Source organism: Centroberyx gerrardi, chromosome 2, assembly GCF_048128805.1.
Source record: "Centroberyx gerrardi isolate f3 chromosome 2, fCenGer3.hap1.cur.20231027, whole genome shotgun sequence".
Lineage (NCBI taxonomy): Eukaryota > Metazoa > Chordata > Actinopteri > Beryciformes > Berycidae > Centroberyx > Centroberyx gerrardi.
In genome coordinates, this window is record NC_135998.1 from 14,583,535 (window position 1) to 14,605,155 (window position 21,621).

Sequence of the window (21,621 nt, forward strand, 5' to 3'; positions counted from 1 at the left end):
GCTCGGGAAAGGTCGCTTTCTTTTTTTAGCATGCTTGCCTTCCTCTGAGCGATTAATCTGTTTGTTTTTCCTTGGATTACTTGTCGATGAAGTTCGTGTTTCTGTAAGTAAGGGACCGCTATTTTGTTCAGCCATGGTGGCTATCGCTGCTCACGGTTTTCCAAACAAACCGCTGATGCGTCAAACACATCACTTCCTGTGCGTAACAGGATTTTTCCCGGGAAGGAGCTGAGATGAGATGGGAGTTCAGCATGCAGAGCACATTTGGTGAAACTGACGAAGGTTTATTAAATAACGATATTGAAGTAGTGATCTCACTTGATTACTATGATATTTGATCTGGTTTTCTACAGAAAGATAGATCATTGTTTTTGACATGAGCATTTTTTTTGTCTGTGTGTGTGTGTGTGTGTGTGTGTGTGTGTGTTCTCTACATGTCCAGGTCAGTGTGTGGCAGCACATCACAGCAGCCCTTGGTGAGCTGATTCTGTAGCATCTGTCAGCTCATCAGTAGCTGCTGGTGGGGCGCTGACAGGTGGCTGTGGTCAGAGATTTCCAGTTCAGCTCAGCTGTAGGCTACTGCAGAAACAGCACAAGCTGAGCACTGCCAGGTGTCACAGCATTCCCAACACGCATACAGACAAACATACACATGCCGATATGCACATGTGCACACACATACACACAATACAAGACTAAGACACACAAAATTGCAATAACAAACATTAAAACATGCAGTAAAGGGGAAAGGAAGGAAGTCAAGATCTGAATAGGAAAACCTATAGATGAAAAATTTGAGAGAAAATTTTGAGCGACAGACATTGACAGCCATTTGAGCAAAGGCAAACAAGTATAATAGTGAAAGATTTTAAAAAATTAAAAAAAAAAAGCAGACAGGAGGGAAACTGTTACTTGTATTGATTTCATTACAGTATCAGTGGGAGTGGCAGGTGTGGAACAATGATCCTATGAAGACATGCAGAGATAGTTACACTGCGCAGTCAATGCAAACAAAAAAAACTAACAGCTGTGTCACTTGCATGCATGTGATAAAACTGTCTTAAACTTGGTATAAACATGAGTGGCAAAGTGAGACAGATATTCAAAAACGCAAAAACAAATCATTCAAACAGCAACATCATGACACTGAAAGAGATTGAGAAAAACATACAGAGAGTGAAACAGAGTTACTGTTCTTAGAGATGAAATTGCCCTTTATTACCCTGAAGATAGACACCCAGTGATAGCTTAATACGCCCTATGGTTATATCATGTTCAGGTTTATTACAATCATCTGCTTTGTGATGAAGAAATCCCCTGCTAACAAAGCTGATAAGATTTTATCATTGCATGGCAATGTTTGTGACTTTTTGACCTGCAAGTATTTCACCTAAGGACAAGAAACCCACTTAGGAAAACAAAAACAAATGTGGTTGCAAAATTAAAGATCTCATTTCTAACCTGCCATAAAAACGACTTGAGATGCTTTAACTAATGTGAATGTCACTTTGCAACATAAAAAAACAAAGGCAGGGTTTAAATAGGGAAGATTATATGAGCTTTATTGCTGCTTTTGTTGGGAATGTGTATGAGAACTGCTTTCCAACAAACTCTTCCATCCCCACACTGATGTATTGCCCATTCTCTCCTGCCTGCTGAGATGCTACTCTCCTTAACAAAGGGGTCAGTATCAACAACGACTGAGGAAGCCTGATCCTCAACTGAACCTGAGATAAAATGGAAAAACCCTGGCTGTGTTGGAAGCTGTGCCCGACCTTCCAGTGGCCTCAGAATAAGGCAGGTAGTGTAATCCTCACAGTGTTTATTTCTTTATTGGGACAGGAGGGATTCAGACATAAACACACAATACTAGGGACTCAGAGGAGAAGGCTGTGGCAAGATTCACTTAAAGGCCAGCTTAGTCCATCAGAGTCTTAATCACCACAGCATCTCTGGGCACAGTTCCATGTTGAGTAACAGAGGAGCTTTATGACCACAAGTCATGACAAAGACTGAGGGGGAATTACCCGGGGAGCTGCTGATGTCATGCAGGGTAGGGGGCGTATGGGGGGGGGGGGGGGTCAGCTGGATGTAGCAGACGGCCCTCAGGCCTTCATTAGAGGTGAGGCTCCGCTGCACGTCAGAACCCCAAAGTGAGCAGGGGGGCGCGTCCCCAGGCCTTGCCGACATCTGCTGAGCCCCGGCTCCTCCTTCCACTCATTTCTTTACCTCAGCCCATCCAGAGGGACAATCACAGAGTTACTTGTCCTCAACAGATTGGATAACAGGAAGGGGGGAAAAAAACTCTCGATTGAGTGTGTATTGCAGAGGAATTTGGTCTTGTGGGATCTGTCAGAACCTGAGGTAGCTGCCCCTCTGGGCTTGTGATGGACAAAGACGTCCAACACAGCATCATGGGCATCACAGTCTACCTGTATGAGCAGCCTGATCTCAGAGTCCTTTGGAAGCAAGATAAATATCTTACTGTGGTCTTTGGTCCTCTTGTCTGCATGGAGCTAGAAATAAAAAGAAAAACAATGTCATTATTTCTGTTCTGTTCTGAGTTGTAAAACTATACAAGAAAAATGTCAGGACATGTTAGCCACAAGGTGGCACAGTACTGCAAAAATTGTGCAAATGTACCTTGCAGTGACAGTTTGATGTGAGGGGTGAAAAGGCTGAAAGAGTTGTGGCTGTTGGAAGCTGTGGGAGTGGCACAAGAATGAGATTACAAAAACATCTGCTTTTTTTGTTTGTTTTTGTTTAATCTGTCCTGTTGTACAGCAAAACAGTATAAGACAAAACACATCAGTGACCCAGTGGTTTTCTTCATAAGCATGGTATTTTTACATTACAATGTTTGATAATTTTATGTGGCAAGATAAACTGGCCAGCACAAAAGAACATATCTCTAAACTGAAACGAGTAAACAGGACATAAGCCGTGTGCAAAGCAAGTTGAGACCTACAGTCTCCAGTTGGCCAAGACTCAAATATCAAACACAAAAGGAAATTCGGATTGGAACTGACTGGATTGTTGCATTTTGTGCATAAACTGGCCTGTGACTTGACTGGGGATGGCTGGGAGTGGTGGTGGAAACATGGGTGGGGAGGTTGTGGATCAGGATGAGGATATGGATATGAATCATTGGACTCTGGTGGGGAGAGGGAGAGGACATGGATAAAGTGTTGGAGGTGATAGTAATGAAGGTGCTCACAAAAGGGGACAGTTGGAATCAAGAAGCAAGAGGAGGTTTCCATAGTAGTCCAAAGGAAAGTGGTCGATGAGATAGGTAAAGGGAAAAAATATGAAAAAACAGTTGCTGAGGGTTGGCTGAAGGATAGCAGTTTATTTATTGTATAGTTTTAAAATCTGTTTCAGAGACTGGAGTTAGATGCTTTATAGAGACAACTGGAGGACAAGACAGAAGAAGGGCAATTTGGTGTGGAGGCTTCGATGATCACAATGCATTGTGTGGGGGGATAAGACAGATAGTGGGTTGATAGCGGAGGATTTAATGGAAGCTAAAGGACTTGTGTGTTTAAAATATGGATTGTTTAAATGATGGATTTCTGTAAAAAAAAAGGAAAAGAATATGTCTTAGATCTGACTTCAGCATCACAGTAGTTGGCGGGACTCTTCAGTGGAAGTGTGAAGACATTGAACAGTAGGAATCGGTCATTATTCAGTTGCATGTCAAGTTGGTATAGAGAATAGTGTGGCATCAGATGAGATCAAAGTGATATGGTAGGACTGTGGGTATTTGGAAAAGCAGAGTGAACAAAATTTCAAATAATAAGTGAACACAGATTGAATTTGATATACAAAGAACAGGATATAGATATTTCCAATGAAAACGTTAGAGCAGCTGTAATGTGAGCTGCAAGTCAGGCCATTTTAAGCAAATCCGTTAAGAGGAGGAGGAAGTTGGTACCATGGAGGCAAGAGAGAACTGATGTTGCCAAGAGTCATAATGAGGCTTTTAGGGGACTCACAACTTCCAGCATTGTATAATGTATCAAAGAATGCGAGAAAATGGAAGAAAAACTATTAAAGAGGCTAAAATAAAGTACTGGAGTTGCAACAAATAGACCGATGATGAGATGAGAGGAATGATTAACAAACAAAAAAAAGCCCGAGGAGAGAATGAGGATATCCTGTGTGAGAAAATTATGGGGTATTAAAGAAAAAGAGAAACATGTGGGCTAGAGCTCTGGTTGGATAGCATATTACTGCTAAAATTTGCAGAAGAGGAAAGGTGTAGATGACAAGGAAGAACAAAGCAAGAACATTTATAATGTTTGGAGAGGAGTGAGAGGGAAGATACTATTAGTGCAGTTTTAATATTAGAAGAAACAGGCAAATAGCAAGTTAGGATTAATGTCCAAACGATTAACGTTGAAAAGATCCGATATGTTATATTGTGTTAGATCATCTTAGTGATACAGCAATGGAGGTATTATTAGAACTGTATAATAAAGTATGGCAGGAGGGTAGATTGCCTGAAAGTTGGAGGCAAACTGTGGCTGTCCCAATCAGGAAAGCGGGAAAGGATCCCACTACTAGGCCTAATTGTAGACCAATTGCTCTTCTGACATCTCAACTAAAGTAATGGGACATATTATTACAGAAAGACTTTAAAGTATATATCAATACAAAGAATATGATGTTACTATGCCTTGTGCCATAATCCAAGGTGAGCCTCATAGAGGCCCAATTCAGAGTTTAACAAAATGATACCATGCAAATGAGTACTATAGACTATAGAAAACATCAGGCTACATGTCATGAATCTAGAGCACCATCAGACAGGCAGCAACATTCAATAGCTACCTACTCTAGCTTTCAGGGTGAGTGAGTGTAGGCAAGTCATTGGGGTTATCAAGTGGGCACCCTCCTTCACAGATGTTTCGTTGAATTAGGCCCACGACACCTCAAGAAGGCTCAACAGTGTGTTCCAGCATCCCATAAATACCCTGTCTTTGTCACCTGCACCTTTGTCACCAACAACACTACTTGACAATACACACTGACATCAATATTCCTTTCTATTCCAGAACATGCACTTCCACATTCAAAAGTTACACTACATCTGGACCCTACAAAGTTACACAATATAAAAGTTATACACTGCATCTGCACCCTACACTTGCCTCAGCAGAGAACAGATACCCGGCCAACTCAGCAGTCCCCATATCCGCATTTTATCTGCTTAGGCTAAGTCTGGCTGGCCCTGCTGGCTTGGCAGCTTCATCTGAATGCCAGGCCCCGCTCAGCTGTCCAGCCACCCTCATTGTTTATCTAACTAAGTCACACCATCACACAGAGGCCCCGTTTGTGCAGTCTCTAAGTATAAGGCTACTACCAAACTAATGTGCAAACAAATCCTAACAAATACGCTAATGCACAAGAATGCTACAAGGCTAATGCTAACAGGGCTACCTCAGTTTTACTTCTAAACACTTAGGCAGAGGAGCTACATAAGCTACTTTGTGCCCCAGTTAGCGTGCTTCTTCCTCATCCTCAACTATTCTGTTGCAGCACTACTACTACTCAGTAGCTCCCATAGCTGCTTCTGTCATAGTCTTAACTGCCTGCTTTAAGCCTAATTCACCTAGGAGAGGTAACGCTCATCTGCCTACAAATTCTTGGCAACCTACCTCCACAGGACACACTCTAGCTGCTCCACCCTAGCTGCTAAATCAGAATACTTAAGCATTTTCCTTTTATAAGATTCATCTACCGCATCTTCCCATGACACTCTGAGCTATACAAAAAAACTATCCGCTGTGACCGCAACACCAAGTCTGGCCTAAAGTTCAAGCTCACTATTTCCTCGGGAATTATAAACTGTTTCCCTAAATCCACTGCCATTTGCCAATCTCACCCGGCTAGAAGTGCTGCCCTACAACATGCCTGCCTGCAATGGCTTGCCTGATCTTTCCTTTCTCACTGACAAATCTAATCTTGATACCTCTTTCCTATCATGCAATGAATTTATGATATCTCCAGGTGTAACTTCCCTGAGACAGACTTGTTTTACAACCTGATAGTATGCCTAAGTGTAGCTATGCCTGAACACAATGGACGGGCAGGATCCTCACCTACCCATTGGCTACGATTCTGGGGAGAAGGTAACACATCATAAGTAGCACCTATGATGAATCTAATGTGTTTGCCTCCATCCCCCATAGCTCTCTCCAGCTGAGTTTCTCTCTCTCTACGCTCTCCCAATTCATCCACTGGCCCTGCTTTGCCTGAGACACTGCCTTGGCACACCTTGCTGTCTCCTCCCGTCAATGTATTTGATCTACAACCATTTTCTCTTCCCTGATGAAGTTACCTAACTCCATAAATGTTGCCCTATCCCCCCCTCTCCTTCACTTCCTGGCTTCACTTGTCATTTCTATTGGACCCAAGGGGATTTCGTCACAGCGCAAAAGTTCAAGTTGGTTGAATTTTGGGCACAAGGGTGCCAGGCTCCATGCTTCTTTTTCAGCGATTTCAGCGAAAATCTGTTCAAGCGTGGCACAAGCCATTTGTGCCATTTATCATATAATGGGGTTTGGAACATGGGGGTGGAGTTATCGCGTCCTATGTGAAGGGCCCTTTAGTGCTGATTGTGCCTGTTGGACTTCTTCTCTTGGGTTCCATTTAGAGGCTGGCGGGTCCTCTGGGACTTGGGACCCAATGCAATGTTTTGCAGCACGGGACTAATTCTTAGTGCTGCGGGCAGGGGGTTGTCCAAGAATCAGCTGTGGGATGTGGGATGTGGGATGTTGGATGCGGCCTGCAGGCCTGCGTGATACCCCCACGACCGGACATAAATTGCGGTGTGGGACTAATTCTCAGTGCTGCAATGCTGCAGCTGGGAACGGGTGGTCTGAGTCCGAGAATGTTGTTGGATGGAAGTTGACGACAGCTGATGTAACACAAGGAAAGCATTTTCTCAATAAAAACGAATGCACTGGATACCAAGACAATGTTAACTGATAAAAACAAAATGATTTTTAAAAAAAAGTGAACAAGAGGTGCTGCACTCCTGACTGCTGGATCCTTAGATTCTGTCAAAACCATCTCCAACCTTTGCACATTTAAACTCCTCTGCTTGGCTAGATATAGGTAGTTCCAGAATTCCTTTCCCATACAAAGCTACACTACTAAGACAGTGTGGAGCTCCAAGCCAGCTCCTGACATATGAGCTGACCTATCTAACTTCTCCACCTTTGATAATGATATCTCATATACTGTCAGGACAATACTCCAAATTCCAAACACCTTGGTAACCTTGATCTCTCTGTCCCTTGATCTCTCTAGCTGCTGCCTTATCTCCTGAACCTGCTCCCTGTCACTCAGGTTTGTATCATACCACCGTCCTAGGCTTTTGAGAGGCCTCTCTAAACTGTTGGTATAGCTTCCTCATCTGTGTAAATTTTGCCTACCAGCAAACAATGGATATACTCCTTCATATAGTCAGTTTAACTTTTATCCTAACCCCAATTAGGTTATCAATCAATTTATTCAGCAAGATTTACAAGGAGCTGTAGTCGTTATGGTAGTCGTCCATATGCCCTAATGGGTGGGCCTTTTCCTCCATTGTCACAGTGAAAGGAAGTGGAGCACCCTGCCATCATTCCTATCTCAAGATGCTGCCAGGCTGTAGTGTTTGCGAAATGCATCTGAATATCTAAGTGAGTGAGTTCAGGAAAGGGAGAGGTAAGAAAGGCACAAATAAATAGGAAGATGGCTATAGCTGTGTTTCTGATGTGGAAAAACCTTAGGATTTAATGTGGAAGGATGTGTTATTAATCAAAAAGAAAAGACTCTTCTTTCTTGATGCTCTATTCAGGTTAGAGTATGAAGAATGTTCTCATCTTGTTTTTTGGTTGATAATGGGAGCCCACAAGTAAATGTTATTAGCCCACTTTTATTTTCTATTATATGATTGATTATGTTTTTTCAAATATTGAGCAGATGATGGAGCACTGGAAGAGGGCAGGAATGTAAAGTATATAGTGAAGAAATTGAGGGCATTAAAAAAGTGGAGCAGTGGTCTTTAGAGTGAAGTTTTAGGTGTTCTGTTGATAAAAAAAAAAAAAAAACACCGTTTCCATGCAAAAAATTATGAATGAAGTTCTATTTAAAATATACAGAAGAGAATTAGAAAAGGTAAATATTTTTAGATTTTAAGGAGTTTTGTTTGATACTAGGCTCACTTGGAACGCTCATTGATAAGATTATAACAAAATGTAAGAAGGTTTTGAATGTTATGAGATGTTTGGTTAGGAAGGAATGGGGAGCAGATAGATCAGCTTTGAAGGCCATATATATGGGATTGATGAAATCAGTTCTGTACTATGGGACTGTGGCATATGGATCCGCTTGAAAACCATTGCTGCAAAAAGCTAGATGTAATTAAAAGTCAAGCACTTCAGGAGCATTTAAAATTACATTAGTGCTGGCCTTGCAAGTGGAGGTGGGACAGATGCCATTAGAACTTAGAAAACAACAGTTATTAATGACGTAGTGGGTTAATTTACAAGGACACAAAAAATCATCCTACTAAAACTGTCACTGAACCATGTTGGCACACTAAATATTTTGGGTGGATTGTTAAGGAGAAGGTCAGGGAGATGGGAATAGGAGATAGTTGTCCTTCCAGTTATACCGCCTTGTTTGTTGCAGGAACCAATGGTAAATCTTCAACTGCTCAAATTAATAAGAGATGAACATAAGGGAAATTATGGAAATATAGTAGCTAATACTTTCACAAAGATGATCAGATGATTTGTCTGTATTTTCGTGAACTGATGGCTCCAGTAGAGGGTGTTTGACCTGAGAGGGTGGTAATTAGTTCAGACTCTCATGCAGCTTGAATGAGTTTACAGTTCTTCAATTCCAGAAACATACAGGATATTTTATTTGAAATTTTAACATCATTACTCACAATCCAAAGGTTGGAATTACATGTTCGGTTTGTATTGATACCGGCTCATGCAGGAATTAAAGGGAATAAAGAGGTACACAAATGTACAAAATAGGCTTTGAAGGGGGTAATTAAGATCAAATAAAAAAGAGATGGCAAGAGGAATGGAATAGAGAAAGTGACAGTCGCCATTTATTCTGAATTAATCCATTGGTTGGGATGAAATGGTCTGGAGGGGGCAATAGCAAGGAGGAGAATTGCATACCTGATTAAGGTCATATAGTTTAAATAGCACTCTTCTTGATTACAGTAATAAGAATATTAATGGATTGTTGAGAAGAAATAGTAAACTGTTTATTAAAATCTAGTCTGCAAGAGGTGGGCAAGGAGCTTAATGTTAACAGAATTCTGAAAAGGAGCTAAATGCATTACATTTCTGTTAGAGTAGCATATTTATGTGCAACAGATCTAGCCTAGAGTGATTTTTTTTTTCCTTTTAATTTATTATTAAAGATGTTGTAAATCCCCAGCCCACACTTCAGATCAGTGGGTGGCGGTGATGAATCTTTCAAGTTGTTTCCTAACCGCCATAAAACAATAGGTACTAAAGCAGAAGTAGGAAGAAGAAGGAGAAGACAAATGAGAAGGAGGAGGAGGAGAGTTTAGGGCGGGTCAGAGGTTCCTCAACCAGGTCAGGTCTCGCTCCAGATTTCCCACTTGAGTTCTTCCAGGGCAGCAGCTGGGTCTGAACATGGGGAAGAGTGCCATATTCATTTTGACTGGTAACTTGTGATGAGTGATGCCCAGCAGCTTTGTCATTACAGCGTTAAACCCTCTCCAAACTGCATTAGCATTGCAAGGGTATAGGCCAGTAATTTGATTCTGCCCATGCACATTGGTAATTTCAGTCAGTCATCAAAATAATTTACTGGGGGAGCGTAGACACATTTCAGGGACACACCCATGTGTCCCTGAATGTGTGTCACACAATGTCACCCACAGCACAGCAAAACAGACAAAACTTTCTAGTGGCTCCATATCTTTGTGAAGTCTTATATGATCCTTATAACAGAAATGCCAGGTAACAAGTCGGTAATTGCATGCTACAATAGCAATCATCAGACCTTCCCTGGTGAAAGCCTACTAATCCCATCCAGAGTGGGATTTAGCCTGAACTTTCCAGTTATTTTTTCACCATAGGACAATCCTGGTATGTATATCACTAGAAAGACCAGGACCATAGACAAGTGATGTTCATACTGCAGGAAATGATGATCGCACAATGGCTTGCTGGGTATCTATTCTTGGTAAGAACTCAGGCTCTCATGAGGTAGCTACCTGAGACTAGCAAGTCCAAAATATCTCCCATTGAAAATAATTTCCACCAGATCATATGATAAAATGTTTGGATAATTTTGTGAGTTCAAAGTTCTATCTTCATAATCTTCCTAATGTCCAGGACAGTCTTATTATTTGTTTACATGAACAACTCTCTCCTAAAGTATGAAAATGGAGAACTAATATTTGAACCTGTGTGGGCAGCTCCAAAAAGAAAGAAATGGCATTTTTCCCAGTTCATTCTCTATGGAGCCAATGTTCGATCTTGGTAACAATACAAGTTCAAGTCGAAGCTCTCTGGTAAAGGGTAAAGGTCAGAGCACCCAGGGGGGCTGCCTGGCGATGAGGGGCCATTTTTTAGTTCTGAAATGTTAGCACAACTGTACAGTAAAGATCATTCGGGTATAAATATTCAAACATTTGGATCTACAAAATTAACAGCCCCTCTTTCATTGTGGTTCAGCTTTAGATTTTACATGTTAATGTCTTCCTAGCTTCAAGTGATGTGGAATAATTGCGTCTGTGATTTTATTCCCATGTGAATCTGCCATCTCTGTAAATTGTAAAGTAAAAATTGCACACAAATTATCTACTGTGTTTTGGGAACGACAGAGGTCCATTGAAACGGCCCATTCAGCAGAAACTGAATTGTACCAACAATCATATGCTAAAGGGACGGCTGACCCTGCTGACTTGAAACAGCTCGCTCAGCAGCTCAGACACTTGGAAGAGAAACAGAAATTGTATCAGCAAATATCATCCGTAATTATGTAACACAATTATATGAAGAGCTATAAACGGTGTATGACTATTCACTTCTGCATACCCATGCCTGATACTATAGCTATGTGATCATATGATCTGTAACTCTTGTATTAGTCAAGGGATATAATTTGATGCTTTGGACCCCAACTGATGTTCTTTTGTTTCAGCCAGAGCCATGGGCAGCTTTTTTTTTTGGCTGCTCAGAAGTTGCCTTTGTGGCCCGCCATAATCCCTGACCACGAATCCCTGAGTAAACTATAAAGAGTGGGGGCGCTACAAATCCAGAGCACCCAACTTCCACAGACTGTCTGGCTACTCTGGCTTTTCAGCCTCGCTCAGCCTGATTGCTCAGTGTATCTAATCTTCATCCTTCCATATGCCCTTTTTTTAATAAAAGGCTGTAAAAAGCCACGGCACAGTAAGTTCTATAAAGTAAACAGCTTGCTGAGTATTGGACCACAAGGCGAGTTAAGGTCTTAGGCTGGTGCTGACAGTAAGTTGTAAGTTGCTGGCCTGTGTGTATTTGCATTTCCCAAATCCTAGTTTGCCCGAACTGCCATAATTTGTGGCTGGTCAGTAAGAAGGGCGCTAGTGCTTTGTAGGTGCTTGGGTGTTGGGGTGCGGTGAGGGTTATGCATGTTTGGATTGAGTGAAACAACACTTTAAAAACTTCACCTGTTAACACCAAAGTGCTGTTGTAGCACAGTGTTGTAATCAAGAGAATCGCTGAACAAAATATGTCATTCATGTGTTGACTGGTGTATGAACACACACTGTATTTCCCTTATGCAGGGCTCTTGGGGCTCTGGGTGGCCAAAACAGTGCATTCTGTAATTCCCCTAAGCAGAGCACATTGCAAAAAGCATCATACATGAACGAACAAACAAACAAACAGACCCTGGCTCTTATAGAGGGTCTCCTCATGTATGTATGTATGTATGTATGTATGTACAGTATGTATGTATGTATGTATGTATGTACAGTATGTATGTATGTATGTATGTATGTACAGTATGTATGTATGTATGTATGTAGCTTGTATGTAGCTCTCTATCCTAACAGCCAGAGTTCATATCTGTTCATTTACTCCTGTTTGCCTCTGTGTCAGGCAGCATCCTCTATTTATTGGGGACAACTCTCACTACCTGATACCACATTGCCTCATTCCCCCCCCCCCCCCCCCCCCCCCGTGCTGCTGTGCTTCACTTCCCTGCATCCTAGACAAGGGAGCAGCAATATTTCATCATCATACCTAGTGTTTCCCAATCCACCTGTCCCAACTCCAAACTTTTCACAGTAAGACTTTGTGCAGAGGTTCTAGCAAAGGGAGTGTTGCATAGCGATGATGCATGCATTTACACTGACAGGTTTAGCTGACTCTCTTATTCAGAGACAGCGAGTGCAACTGTAAAATATGCCTTAACATCAACAATCTAGGAAGTAATCCAGCTGAAGATGTCAGCTGCATGGGCTCTCATGCTGTCGTGCTCCAGTGGTTTCATTTCGTCTGATAGCCTTACTCTCATTATGTTGACAGAGACAAAGTTGAATGCTAATTAGTTTTACCATCTATAGGAAGTCATGCCACATCGTTTCTCTTTCAAAAAAACAAACTTACTGGTGATGGTGGTGGTGGGACTGTCACTAAGCTTTAAGTGAAGGTTTAATTGGAGAATTCTCATCTTGAATATCTAATGTTGTCTTTTAACATGAAACAGACTATTCTGTGTGTACTGCCATATTGACCTCCAAAAAAAACAGTAATAACTTCATCCCTGATTTCTATAAACTCTTATCTTTGACAATGGTTACATGTGCAACAAGTTTATTATTTTTGGACATCTATGCATGCTGTTCAAATAATACACAGGGTCAAGACATTTTAAATATAATTTAATCTTTTAATCTTGTGCAATCTGGAAAATCCCTACTCGTAAACTCAATCATACACTTAATGAAATAACATTTGGCCTTACTGTAAACAGTCTAAATACAGTACAAAGCTTTAATAAGTTGCTTATCAGCTTGGCATTATATTCATATTCCTTGTTTTTACTTGACCAAGATCTCGTCTGACATACAGACCAATAGGATTAACTCTACCACTGCAGGTAAATTAGAAAATATTTTTTTCATGTCAATCAACTCAGTTTAAACGACAAAGCTGTTTCTCTTAAAACTAAAGGTAAACAAACCTTCCAAAGACTGATCAAGTCAGCAGATGTGGAGTGCTAAGGCCCTCTGAGGTGGAGTAGCTGAGCACCTGAAGGATAAAGGGTAACAAGGTGTTTAAAAAGATGGGGGCGGGTAATGCATGAGGCGATACCATGGGAAATACATGGTTCATATAAAGCAAGCAACCCCCAGAGAATATGATGCCGACTCCCGCTGGGTATTTTAGTATAACATACTTAGATAATGCTCAATACTAAGACGTACAGAAAATTTTCTACAAATTGTACTGGTATAGGATGGGGATACCACAGGTTTTTACCTTGAACAGTTCTTAACTAACATTACTCAACTGTTCACATTGCATATATCTCAAGTGAGCTGTAGCAGGCTGAGCCTCAGCTTAAGTTTATGATTCAGTCAGTCTACATCCTGCCACCCCATCCAACCTCTGCTGATGAGATAAGTATTAGTCACCTTTATACCCTTTGTCTCAAGGGACTAACACGGAGCACACCCTCAACTGATGCCCAAAAGCCCAGGGAGAAGAACTTTATCAATGGCACCATAACAGCTGAAGGCTGTAGCAGGCATCACCCAAGGCCTGGCCAGGTAGGCCATTGCTTTTCATTATATCCAAGGAGAAACTTAAGCAGAAATTGTCAGATGGGCTCCTCAGAATAGCACAAGCAAATTCCTAGACACAATTGCAGTGCCTATGTTACGCCAGACATTGTTCTGCTGTCTAAAACATCAAGACAGGTGTTCATGCTTGAACTGACTGCTCCCTGGGTGTGTTGGATGGAGGAGGCCCATGGGAGAAACAGGGCCAAATATGAGGACTTGATGGACAAGTGCTGCAGACAGGAGTTGTGTGCATGGTATGTGCCCATTGACGTAGGCTGTAGAGGGTTCAGAGCCTGCAGAGAGGGCCTCAAGTTGACTGTGGATCGAAACAAGTGATTCCTGGACTGCACATGCTTCTTGGATACCAAGATGTCCAAATGTATTACAAGATTTATGTATAAGCAACGATAACCCTAGAATTTTATATAGTACTGCCATTAATTGAGTTGTTAATGCTCAAGTAATATCTAAAATAAAACGCTCTCCTGAAGAATGTGAGAAGTCTTGTTTATTTACCAAGAAAATTGACAATATAAGAATTAAAATTGCACCACCTGATTGTATTTGGAGTGTTTTTCACCAACTGAGCACTTCTTTATGATCTTTTGAGCAAATGTCAATAGAAACACTTTTTGAGAGTGCTTCTAAATTGGATGTTATGTCTCAATTGCTTCAATAATATTTAATATTACACTTCTCAAAGATTTCATGATAACTAATTGCCCTAATATTCGTTCTATTATAAACAGCTCATTGGCCACTCACTCTGCTCCATCACATTTAAAATGTGAACTTTTACAGCCTCTTCTTAAAAAGCCTAATCTGGACCCTCTCGTATTGAGAGATTGAATATGAATTTAATTAGATTAATTAGCTGACACTCTTATCCAGAGGGATTTACAATGAGTGCAACAGTAGAATACGGTTCAATTCTTAGATTACCATAATTACAAGCAACCAATAGTAAGGAGTGCAAAAGAAAGGAGGGACATCAGTCTGTAATTTTAGACATCAGATGGGTCAAGGGGAGGTTTCTTGAGGAGACGAGTGACGCTAGCTGACTTGAAGGCAGATGGTACACAGCCAGATGTCAGGGAGGGGTTGATGATGGCAGTCAGGAAGGAGAGCAGATCAACAGCGATGGTCCGGAGGAGTGAGAAGAGGGTTCAAGAGGGCAGAAGCTAAGTCTGCTTGTGGGGATCATTTTAGGACTTCATCTGGGGAGGGTTGAGCGGGATGTTAAGCCAGTGTCAGAGAGGTCAGCAGAGGAGGCAGTGGATATCAGCGGGGGGGCCGGAGGGTAGCTGGGAGGATGAGCCCCGACTGTCGTCACTCTTTTTGTGCAGCAGAAAGAGACGAGGGAGGAGTAAGTGGAGCAGCATTGAGAAGGGAGGAGAGGATACAGAAAAAGTTTCTGGGGGATAGAAGCAGATGATTGGATTTTGGAGCGGTAAAAGGTTGATTTAGCAGCAGAGACAGAAAGAGGAGAGGAGATATTGAAAGTCATCCAACAAGCCAGACTTGTGGAATTTTCTCCCAGCTGTTCAAAGCCTTGTACATTTGATTCGCAAGGCAGGAGCAGGTGGTGACGGATCTGCAGGCTTAGAGGAAAGGGGACGGAGAAGGTCAAATAGGGGATAAGAGGGCAGGTAGAAATGTGGCGATGGTGGAGTCAGTGAAGAAAAAGAGGAAGTAGTCAGCTGGAGGGAGCAAAGAGAGGACAGAGGAAGACAAGGAGGAAGGGCAGACAGATCGCAGGTTACACCCAGTGGTGATAATGTGAGACGAGGCCGGTCTAGGAGCGATGTTAGAGAGGGTAATGGAGAAGGAAATTAATGGTGGTTGGTAACATGAGGAGGGGTAACAGAGAGGCCAGCGGTAAAGCACACTCCCCCCATTTCTCTCATAGACTAGTATTAGGAAACAATCAGCTGCTTACATGTTTACAAATGATTTATTTGAAAATTTCCACTCTAAACAGTATAGAGTGGTTGCTGGGGATTTTTCTCTTTTAGTTCTACTTGATCCGTTGTCTTTGACACCATTTATTACAGCATCTTAATTGGCCATCTTAGAGATTTTATGGGAATTACAGACACTGATCTTACTTGGTTTATATTACATCTCAGAGAGGAAGTTTTCTGCTGCTCCTCAGCACAGTTTAGTACCTCAAGGTCCTACTTGTTTGCCCTTTACCTGCGTCCACTTGATGATGCAATTTGTAGCTATTTCTTTCCATTGCTATGTTGATATATAGCTGTATTGCATGTAACTTCCAGTTATACAAGTGTCCTTGCCGGTCTTAAAGATTGTCTAGCAGACATTAAATATTGGATAACAGATTGTCTGGAAAGCCTCTTAGCTTCTGATGTCAATGGGTCCTGTAGTCATAAGGGAAAAGAGATCCCAGGCATCCAAAATAGGTTTAAAAAGCTTTTATTCTATTTGACTATTCATTATGAAAACAAGCCTGACAAGTTTCAGCCCCATTGCCTTAATCAGGGTAAGGGAGCACAGTTTTTAAGCTTTTCATAAAGAATAGCCATATAGAATAAAGGCTTTGTACATGTTGGAGGACTCCCGATCTCTTTTTCCTTATTAGATATTCGACGGCTCTTCACGTTTCTTCAACTTACTGGTGACAAATCTGAGATAGACTTGGCCCCAGCTTATATTACTGAGATTTTAACTCTCCATTTACAGAAGCTTAGTCTTAGATTTACAGACAAATCTCTTTTGACAAATCTAAGACTAAAGGCAAAAGGAAATGCTATTAGCAAACTCAGACCCAGATCTACTAAGGTCAGATCTACTAAGGCCTCTGATTTACTGACAATGTCGGAACTCTCTAGGGCTTAAATTTTACATCAGGAAATATTGCATCATGAGGTAGGAAAAAAAGAGGAATGATGTCTTTATCTTGTATCTTCTTTTCTCCTGATTCCTTCATTTCTTTTCAAATCTTATTGTCAGCTTTACAGGTGTTTGTTTATCTATTTGTTTACTTATTGACTGATTTATTTACCTAGCTATTAAGTTTCTTGTATAGTGTTATATATCATGTTAACCATATACCATGCTATAGTATTATATATCATGAAACTCTAAGAGCTTTATCCTCTACCTCCCCTTTACCGTGTCTGTTCACTTTGGTCGTGGGCATAATTAGTCAGTGTGTCTTTGCGATGTGCTGGTGTTGTACCATATGTGTCAGTATGCTCTGTGAAACTCTGTAAGTCAAGGGTCTCAAACCATGTGTCGTGGAGGGCCGAGAGTCTGCAGGTTTTCCTTCCAACCGAAGAATACAGCAGGTGATTTCACTGATTAGCACAACTTCAACCAGAGAGGAGGAACTAATCAATGAAATCACCTGGTGTAGTGATTGGTTGGAGCGAAAACCTGCAGACTCTCAGCACTCCATAGCACATGGTTGGACACCCCTGCCGTAAGTTGTCAATATGTCTGTGCATGAGTGTCACCCTGTACATTTATTGTACTTGGCAGTATACGCCAGAATTTGATTCTAACTGATCACATTTAAGTTTGCTCTCAAGCACCGCTACACCTTGAGCTGACACAGCTTATTTTTCTCTTTTACCTGCAAGACTGAGAGATAACAGAAAACATTAAAATGTTGACAGTGGAAAAGCCAATTGTATCAGCTGTCCCCCAACACCATGCGCTTCATAGTAGATGTCCCCAGGCTTAGATATTTGAGTATACATATTTGAGTACACTAGATTAGGGACTTCATGACACGATCTTGTACAGTTTACATGTTGAGCCATCTGGACGAAGACTTTTCTTCTTTGATTGACCTTGTTTGACAGCTGGAATTCAGTGATTTTCAGTGTAAGTTTCATCTACAGGTTTAGTTCAAAAGTTGATATGATGCACTTTCTGAATCACTCATTATAGCTCAGGTGTTTGAGTTAAATTATCTAATTATTGACTCTTGCACAGTCTGACAGAGGTAGTTTATTTTGATTCCCTCTTCTTATGGTTGTGGTGATTTTAATTTCACTGAATTGAAATTATGAATTGAACCTTGTGGGAAATGAGGCAATATTGGCAAAATAATCTACAGTGCTTGTGCTCAATCTGTGCTATAATACAGAAGATAAACCATGTAATGTTCCCCTCTAATATCACTATTTGTGTTGATTCCTAGCGACTTCACTTAGAATGAATAAATTGTACCAGGCTTTACCCTTAATGTGTAACAAATTGAAACTTCTCCACATAATGAATTTCCAGTCTCCCAGTCTATAGAGATCACTTCAAAGTCAGCACCTTAGCACCACCTTGTGACAAAATAATGTTGAGAAAACTCCTGTCCCCACTGCTGACCATTTCAACATTGGCACATAAAACATTCTCTTGTAGTTATTGTCTGATTTGTATGAATGGATGCAAACACTGAACGTTTCTGAAGCTCCATTGATTACTGTAACCGTTATCCTCCCATTCAGTAACTTAGTAACATCATTTATTTTGTATTGCTTGTACCAACTCCTAGCACATGACAGTCACAAGGCATGATTTCAGCAGAGCTCTCCCTTCTCAACAGTGGATTTTATTTATGTTCATCTCTCAAACAAATTCCCACTGTTGCTTGTAACTAAATCCACAACAGAATACTCCCATGACCTACCCACGTTTTTCGCATAATGATGTAAGCCAGGCTGTGAAGTTGCAGGGGCAACGCATAAAGGAGGAAATGAATTCATCAGCTACACAGTATGCTAATATCTAAGGTCCCTGTGTGGAGAAGTAAACTGTTTCTGACTCCCTTACTCCCTTAGCGCTCTCTATTGCCCTGGGAGATTCACAAACTCCCACGAGGCAGTGCACTTCCACTTTACAGTCATCTTACTCATGAAAAATAGTCATGACCACATTGGCCCCACACATGAGCAGCAGGGTGGCCTGATGGTTAGAAACACGATCCCGTAACCGCAATGTCACAAGTTTGATCACAGCCATTGTGTCCATCCTTGTCAAAGTGTCTTTAACAAGACACTTACCAGCTCCAGGAGTACTGCTCCTGCAAATTATGTGCTCTACAAAATGCTTATGCAATATTTATGCAATGGTTTTGGGGTTTGCCAAAAACATTGCATAAAATAAAATTGAATTTGTATGCTAAGATTGAGATTTAAAAATGTTTTAAACACTGCAAATAGAAAGACAAGCAGATAAACCTTATGTTTGGGGTAGATGCAACACTGAGGGACTAAACATTGACCTATCTGCAGACATGCTGGGTCAACTGGGGTTTATACACTAATTAGAGTGGAATCTGTATGGCACTCTAAACTGTTTGTCACCCCATCGCACATAGGCCAAGTTCATTTAGGAGTAATTTAATTGCATAATGTGCTAATTATTTTTGCCCCAGTGGCTGCATTGTATGGCCAAGAACAAACTCTTTTTATATGATTTTGGACATGGTAGATAGGAGCAATGATTTCAGAACAGTATGTCCCATCCCAAGTTGCAAATCATTTGATGCAGCATAATTATGAAAGAATAAGGGAGATTAGTGGCAGAGAGGGCTGCATCTTTAGGCCAATAGCTGTTCATCACAGTTGCATCATCTATGAACATTCCCATCCCAAACACGGAAACAGGCATTTAAATCACTTTTGACACAGCTATCCAACCGCCACCCAAAAACACATTTACTACACAATAACAATTTGCATAAGTTGTTTTATTCATGGTTATTGTCCTTTTTATATTTCTTCTAAATTGTTTGTTTTTTGTTGAAGTGGACATCCCGTAAAGTCAAGCCTGAAGCCCTTAGCTGAGTTGTTTGCACATCACCCTCTTAACTGAAAAGTAAGGGTTGGAGGAGGAGTGGAGTGGGGTTTTCCTCCTTCTCTCTCTCTCTCTCTCTCTCTCTCTCTCGCTCTCTCTCTCTTTATCTCACTAACAGTATCCCAACTCAACCTTTATTTATCATTTGTTTTAACAAAGAGTGTACCTTACAGTATATTTACACATCATACCGACTGACTGTATAACAATTTCCACTTAGATAACGCAAGGAAGATTGAACTGAAAGGTTTGCTTCTTCTCATTCATATTTTTTGCAGTCTTAAACTTGTTTTGCTTTAGTTCTCCCTTGTCCCACTTTATCTTCTCATGCTGGGTTTGTAATGAGCTTGTCATTGTCATCATTGTAATTATCATCATCATTATCGTCATCATCATTGTCATCATCATCATCATCATCATCATCATCATCATTATAACATCATGATCACCATTATTATATTGATATAACTCTTTTCAATAAATTCCTCTCTGACAACAACTGTACAATCGTACACAGTGTTTGACTTTTATATATATTTTTGGGAATATATTACTTAAACCTAAGAAAAGAGAAACATAATCCCAAAGAAAATATATTAATATCCCAAAGTAACAAAATCATGCATGTTTTAATGTATTTGTCAATAAAAACCAAAAAATTTAACATAATGGATGGGATCTGTTTTTTTATTTACACTGATCTTGGCACTGTTTTTGTTGTCTCTTTTGCTGGAAACTGGAATGGTCATAAAGAATACTATTGACTCTATGGAGTGTAACACTCTCCTGGTATTGAAGTCAGAGACCTGCTATAAACGGCAGGTTTGAGAGACATAATTATTTTAAAAACACAAAAAGAAAAAGACAAAATAAAGAGGGGGGAAAAGAACAACATTAGAGAGTCAATCTGGGGGAAAAACAGCTATAGTGTGTAGAAAAAGCCTTTCACTTCAGTTTTAGACTGTGGCAGTTTTCTCTTTTAGGCAGAAACCCTGTGACATCATGTCTATTGACAATTTTCCCAGAACTGTGGTCTCTCCCTATTTCTCATCGGGTGGACTCGCTGTTTACCATTGTTAGGGTGAAAATCCAAAAGAGAACATTGATTTTGTCAAAATTCTTCTTGTAAAGCAGCATTAATTGACTCAGGCAAATAAAACAACCAAAGAAGCCACCAATAGAGACCTACTACTCAGTCTCAGGTTTGGCAGGCAGGTAGGGGTAGCTGTCTAAAATTTCCAGTGTTGCCACGTCAAACAAGTGCTTGACTGTTGATCCAAAGTTCTTGTGTGTGAGCAAACATAAGGATGTGTGTGCATGTGTTTGGGTGTCTCTGCATACTCATATTCAGTGCAAACACATTGGGTAAAAATCCCATCTTGACCATTAACCATCAACTTTTTTTTGTTTCGAGTGAAACAGTTGAATCTACAGTATAGTCCATCCCTGACCATCTTACCACCTCACCTCCTTTGCAGTTCTCTGTTGCACCTCTTCAAAGAGATAAACCATCAGGCAGATTGACATGCCTTTTGTTTACTCAGCCTGATGGCGGGCCGACTGCTGCCAAGCGGCCCGCTTTCCCACCCCCCACCCTATGTCAGGTCCTAGCACAGCCCGATGTACTTGAGATTGTTCTGGATGATCACGTCCGTGACAGCGTCGAACACAAACTGGATGTTGCTGGTGTCAGTGGCACAGGTGAAGTGCGAGTAGATCTCCTTGGTCTCCTTGTTGCGGTTGAGGTCCTCGAACTGCCGTTGCACATACACAGCGGCCTCCTCATAGGTGTTCTGACCTTTGTAATCAGCGAAGCACACTGTCAGAGGAATGCGTTTGATCTTCTCAGCCAACAGGTCCTTCTTGTTGAGGAAGAGGATGAGTGACGTGTTGGTGAACCAGTTGTTGTTACAGATGGAGTCGAACAGGCGCAAGCTCTCTGCCATACGGCTCTGTGTAGATGTCAGAGA

At 41.1% G+C, this 21,621-nt stretch overlaps 1 protein-coding gene across 3 annotated transcripts in view; it reads right to left on the reverse strand.

Annotated features, from left to right (window-relative positions):
* gnaz (guanine nucleotide binding protein (G protein), alpha z polypeptide) overlaps nucleotides 1-21,621 on the reverse strand; it is a 256,720-nt gene that overhangs the window by 207,483 nt on the left and 27,616 nt on the right. For 2 of the 3 annotated variants that reach the window (XM_071913490.2, XM_071913491.2), the window contains exon 3: nucleotides 19,529-21,603. In XM_071913490.2, coding sequence (XP_071769591.1) covers nucleotides 21,259-21,603 — 345 coding nt within the window. In that variant the 3' untranslated portion in view covers nucleotides 19,529-21,258. Of the gene's footprint in view, nucleotides 1-19,528; nucleotides 21,604-21,621 lie in introns of those variants that run through there. The other variant, XR_011785165.2, reaches the window with a different exon arrangement.